The 6,000-nt window shown below is 50.0% G+C and overlaps 1 protein-coding gene across 1 annotated transcript in view; it reads right to left on the bottom strand.

The window, feature by feature from the left end:
* CACNG2 (calcium voltage-gated channel auxiliary subunit gamma 2) overlaps positions 1 to 5,643 on the bottom strand; it is a gene marked incomplete at both ends in the record, with an annotated part of 47,416 nt that extends 41,773 nt beyond the window's left edge. The window contains one exon of the mRNA XM_084306193.1: positions 5,433 to 5,643. Within this exon, the coding sequence (XP_084162319.1) occupies positions 5,433 to 5,643 (211 nt within the window). The remainder of the gene's footprint in view (positions 1 to 5,432) is intronic.
* Positions 5,644 to 6,000: the final 357 nt, after the last annotated feature.

The following is a 6,000-nucleotide window of genomic DNA, read 5'->3' on the forward strand; positions in this document are numbered from 1 at the left end:
AGCAGCGCAGAATGGAGCTGTGAGGGCTCCCCCTGGGATAAAAAGGGTATGCTTGGCTGGGAATCCTGCTCTTAAAACAGGGGCAGGGGGCAGAGCCATCCGACAGCCTGAAATGTTCCCCGCTCCCCCTGGCAACCTCCTCGCTCTGCTTTTAAATGAGATAAATATGGAGATGCTGCTGGCGAACCTCAGCGGCCCTCCTCCCCCAAACTCCCGATGAGGTGGCACCAAACCGCAGCCAAGCGAGACAGGGGCTGGGGGGCCTGTGCGGGGAAAGGGATGGGTTAAAATGGAAACACGGGATAGGAATAGCTCCTGGTCTCCGTGGCAAGAAGACATTTGTTCTATCTCTGTGTAATTTCTTTATACATTACTGCTGCCACACTGCATCTCCATGTCCCTCCCACTGCATTTCGCTCTCACTCTCTTCAGCGAGGCAATTTCTGGTGCATTTCAGGACAATATTAACCCATTCCTCTTTCTCTGTCAGCAGGAAGATTCAGAATTTAAAAGCAATTCAGAAGTCATTTCTAGCAACTGACTGGTGAGAAGCAGCTTCTGCTTGTCAAATCTTACAGATGAAGTGAGCTTCCAGGTCTCAGCCCATCAAATCCCTGGCTCGCCAGTGATGTACAGCCAGGTGTGAATTTAAACTGAGAGGAGAACCAAACCCAACCGTGTCTGGGATCCCAGGTACTTCCCCCTCACCACCTGCCACCCCACTTTTGGAAATCCTCTGCCTTCTTCATGCCAGGCCCGTGCAGCTCTGCATCCTCCTGCTCCCTGGCAGATGCGATAGCGGCAGCAGTCAGCGCTGCGCTGGGCTATTGCCTCCTGCTGCATCTCAGGGCCATGCTGTGGGCTGCTCCTGCACCACCAAGGCATGGAGACCCTCACTTAAGCTACTGCAATTTTCAGTGCATCCTCAGAAAAGCCCCTGGCATATGAGAGCAAGAGCTGGGGGAAGGGACCCCGGCGGATTTGTGGATGGTTGGAAGTAGGACGGCGGGCAGTTCTGCAGGGCGGAACTGGGGACACTGTCAGCAACGAAGGGTAAAAGAAAGATAAGAAGGAAGACAAGGAAAAAATGCTTGTAAGATCATGCAAAAAGAGAAAGTGGCTCAGAAGCAGCCAGGGGTAGGAGAAGGCAGCGCGGGGAAGAGACGCAGTGCCAGGATTGTGTCCAGTGCCTGTGCCCTGCCTTGCTCTGCCATCAGCTCTTCGTTTGTGCAAACACTGAAACTGCACTTAAGTCTCATGCGTTGTTCAGATGTAACAAGCTGGAAAGGGAACAGATCAGCTCATTAATTTTCCTTGGGAAGGGTCTCTAGGCAGGAATTATTTTCTGCACCAACATCCATTCAATTACTTGCCTTCACACCAGTCAGATCTACAGGGATGTCTAACCCCATGCGCATCACTCATGCCTGCCTGCCCTGGACTCCTCTCTCCCTCCTTCTTAGTATAAAAGCCTCCCAGACCTATCCCTTTCCTAATAATAATGACAACATGACAAAACCAATAACCTACAGATATAAAATACATTTCATTTACTTGCTTCATAAGACCCCGATAAGGCATCGTCACTCACTTTTTGAGATCCTGTAGGAGATCTACAGGAGCTAATGAAAGAATTAGACAAGGCATCACTCATAATAAAAAAAGTGGTTTAAAAGCATTCGGTGCCAAGGAGGAATTAGGCTGGAAGATCCGCAGCCATTTCGAAGTTGTAAGAGGTGCAGCATCCATATGTGGCATGAGCTTGCAGATCTCAGCTGCTGGGTGTACGTGCGTGCACTGTGCATACGCAGTCAGGGGTCTGAGAAAGGCAGTCGCTCTGCCATTTTTCTTGAAGGGCAAAGACTTTTGAATGGCCCAGGGACGCATTTAGGCGACCCCAAAGCCTGAGAAGGAATTATCTGAAGGAAGATTAGGAAAGGAATAGGAAGTGTGGTCTGCAGTAATGTGAACAACCACCACCTTTCTGCTCCAGCCTCAGCACTGAACAGGGGCTCCCTTTAGGACTCAGGAAAGAGGGGAGAGGAACCCCAGTAGAGGAGGAACACCCAAAATGATACTGCTGTTTGGAGCAATGTGAAGACCTGAAAATACTGACTGAAAGTGTTGAATGACCGAACAGAGGGGAACCCTGAAACTGAAAGCCCAGGAACCAAATTCTTTGAGGGGAACTTGGATGATGACAGCGGTGTACCTGTGTACACAGCCTGAGCCCCCACATTCTTTTTTGCTATTGGGCATTTTGGCCAAGAAGAGAAAAGACAATCTACCACTGCATTTTGAACACAAGGAGTCCACCATTTCTGAGAGCCTACAGTGCTGGCTAGTGCCATTCCCCCACATGCCCCAAAATGAAGGCAACCTCATCAGAGGCTCCCTACCATTAGCAGAGCAATGTTTTGGCTCCTTTGATTATTTTATCATTAAAAATCCTCCTGCCCTCCTCTTCACTGCCTCTCCTCACCCTACAGTCCTGCCCTGATGCCCCCCCACCCCTAGGCACCCTTTTTTGTCCCACACCCTTTGCCAGCCACCTTTGCCACACCATGGACAGGGTGAGTGTAAGCAGAGTCCAAGGCTTTGGCCATTTTCTCAGCCTCCTGGGAAGAAGCCCTTCCCTTCACAGACCTGTCCACCCCCTTGCACCATGGGGACAAGGAGCCGCTTCTGCACCCTTCCTGCACCAGCTTGCAGCTTTTGCTGGGAAGGGTGAGTGACCCAGGGACACCTTTTCTGATTCTTTCTGCTGAGAAGGAAGCCAGCTTCTGGCTGATCAGACACAACAGAGAAAGGTTTGCTGCCTGGGGCCTGCTCATGGCTGCCCACTGGGGATATTTGGCTGTGTTGCCCTGGGAGCCAGGGGGTGCCAGGGCCATGCTGCCCCACAGGGCACAGCCATGGCCTGGTCCTGCTTGGTGTGTGGCCATGGGGCTGATTCTGCACCCTGTGGAGATGTTTTGCTACTTTGCTCGTACTGAAGTTGTGGTGCAACCTGTGCCCTCAGTTTAGGGATGCCCTGGCTCAGAGCAGGGCTTGCTCCTGAGTGGTTCCTTGCACCCTCCAGCCCCACTGGGTGCTCCTGCCCCACATCGCATGGCAAGGCCCAACCCCTCACATGGCAGGGGCAAGAGAGCATCCCATGGGGGTACACAGCTTGCTCTCAGGCTGCCTTTTGTGCAGGGCTTCAGTGTGAGCCATGACAGCACGGGCAGGGCACAGGGCTGGCAGTGGGGGGGGGCCGGGGGCACTTCTGAGCTTTTAATTGGAAGCATCCTGGCACTTTCCCCTGCCACACAAACCACTTCTGCAGGGCGCCTGTGGGGTCCTGTCAGATGGAAAGGCGAAGGAGCCCCAAGCTCCTCCGATCTGACAAACCTCACCCGCCCCTTCCTCCTCCCCCTCAGACCGCGTCCCTCTGGATCCGGCTCTGTGGGCAGATAGACATGATCTGAATTCACTGCCTCTCCCGGCCAGGGTCCTCATACCTCTTGTCTCCACCCCAGCCTCTCTTCGCCCTCCAGCTCGGGGACACGGCTCAGGAAGGGAGTTCTTCCCCGCAGCCTCCCTCCCTCCCCGCATGGCTTCGCATTTGGGCTTGCTATTTTTTTTTTCTTCCCTCTCTCATTAATTTTTAATTAAGGAGATGTCTCTTTCCCTGGTTGTAATGAATAGCTGTGTGAAAGGCTTTTCATTCTTTATTAATATATATCTATATATATTTATCTATTTGGAGGAAATGTGTGTGTGAGTGAGTGTGTTTAAAACATCCCCCATTAATTTACTGCTATTGATTTTCTGGCGTGGAGACAGCATATAGTATTCAGCATAGAGCTCCTCTGCAGGATATGTTAAAAGGCAGCAGTTTGGGTTGACAAAGGGCACTAAATGCAGTATGCGTCAAATAGACCATCGCTCAATGAAGTCACTTAGCTATTCAAAACATGTCCAGCCATCACTCAACCGTTTGCACCAAGAACAGGGGGGAAATTCGCGCTTCTTCCCGGACACAACCATTTCTAAACAGCGGCTTTAGCTTGCTTTGGTGAGAGACATTAGGACATACACAGTTTATTCTCCCCTCCCCCCTGCCTTCCATCTCCCAGTGCCGGTCTTAGAAAATCCGTCCTGCGGTACCCACTTCCCTTTCTCTCCCATCGGGGAGCTCCAGGCACACCCAGCTCTGGTGGATGCCGGCAGACACATACGTTATCTGTGGATGTCCATAAACCCCCGGCAGCCCACCCTCCAGCTGGGAGCTGATTCATAAGCAGGGGTTTTACAATGGGCTGTAATATGCGCTCTTGCTCTCGCTCTCTCCTCGCTACGTGTGTAACATAAACCATGCGTTTCCATCGGTTGCCCCTATCCCTCCAGCACCGGCTGAAGACCACCTCCCCAGCCCACACGTACGCCAATAGCAGTACGGAGCAACACATATTTAAAAGCGAATCACTGGCCCCTCTCTTCTTTCCCCCTCCCTTAGGAACGTCTGATTCCAGAAGTTGGCTGCGGCGGTCTCTCTTCTGCCATCAGACATGTCACTGAGTTGCTGTTCAGTTTCACCACATCAGACTTAGGCTGATTTTTTTTTTTCTATTCAGGCACTTGTTTATTTTTAGCCTTTACCATAAACCTTAAAGAAAAGCCCCAAACAAAAAAAACCACCCCCAACAACAAACGAACGGGGGAAAAATCCCAGCCCCAAAACAAACCAATCAGCCGCCAAATAGACCCCTCTGCACCCAACCCAGCGAGATGTGGTTGCTTACAGACATTACGAAATGCTCTGAACTCTGCTCGAGATGACTGGAATCGTCAGATTTACCATGTGAGGCATTTTGGACATAACAGGGTTGTTTCCATTTCTCTCTTTTTCCCTCCTAAAGTGAACTAATAATTGCATCCGAATTGCTTTGCAGTCACCCTCTCCCCACATTGCCTCTCACTCCCGGTCTTGTCTTTGCAAATAAGCTGTTTGCAAAGAGACAAATGATTTCACTCTGTGGTTGCAGCCGGAGCACAACAATAATACAGCATTTTGGCATTGCTTTCCCAGGCAATACAAACAATCTGAAGACAGGCAGACCACACGGTTCCTTTCTGAAAGGGTCTCTTGGTGTTTTTGTAACACACGCATCATTCCCATCGGAGGGGGGAAGTGAATTTTTGGGGAGGGTGTGTGGGGGAGGGTGAGGAAGAGGAAGGGAGAAGGAAACAGAGCAAAGAATAATTTTCCTGTCTTCTTGCCTCCATGCCCTGAGTAACTGAGCCCACCACTCTCAATCGTGGTGAAGGGAATGAAGTGAGAAAATGGTGGAATGCAAAGGGATTTATTGGGGGGGAGAGAGGGGGCATGGGGTGGTGGGATAGGAAAGTAAGGGGGGAGGGGGGGTTGGAGATCCAGAATCAAATACCTTCCAGGCAGCAGGTTCTCCATAATCCAGAATGGGTCATGACTTCCTCGTTCTTTTTGCTGGTTTCGTTCTCACTGACAGTTTTAGTCTTGCAAACCCCTCTGGAGTAAAGCCAGTAGTCGGTCCCCACAGCTATGGTCATCAGGCTGAAGGCAGCGAAAGCACCAACGGTGGTTAAAAGCATCTGAACACCTCTGTCAAAGAGCCCCATAATTCTTCATTATACAAATACCCAACCGCCTTCTGATTCTTGGGGTGTGTGTGTTTAATAAAATAAAAGAATAATAATTCCGACTAATAATATAATGGGTATATATAGAGAGATAGATATCAAAAAAGGGAGGTAAGAAAGCCCACGGAAAAGAGTGTAAATTAGAAAGACCACACGGGAAGAGGCTTGCCTTTTAAATCGGAAACGTTCTGGTTGAAATATAAAAAAAAGGAAAAAGGAAAAAGAAAAAAAAGAGAGAGAAAAGAACCAAGAAAAAAAAAAAAAAAAGAAACAAATAAAGAGAGAACCCCCCCCAAAACGAGACGCCTTAATCCCTTTTTCTAAAATTCTGGTCTC

The sequence above is a fragment of the Netta rufina genome (assembly GCF_964035555.1).
Source record: "Netta rufina genome assembly, chromosome: 1".
NCBI lineage: Eukaryota > Metazoa > Chordata > Aves > Anseriformes > Anatidae > Netta > Netta rufina.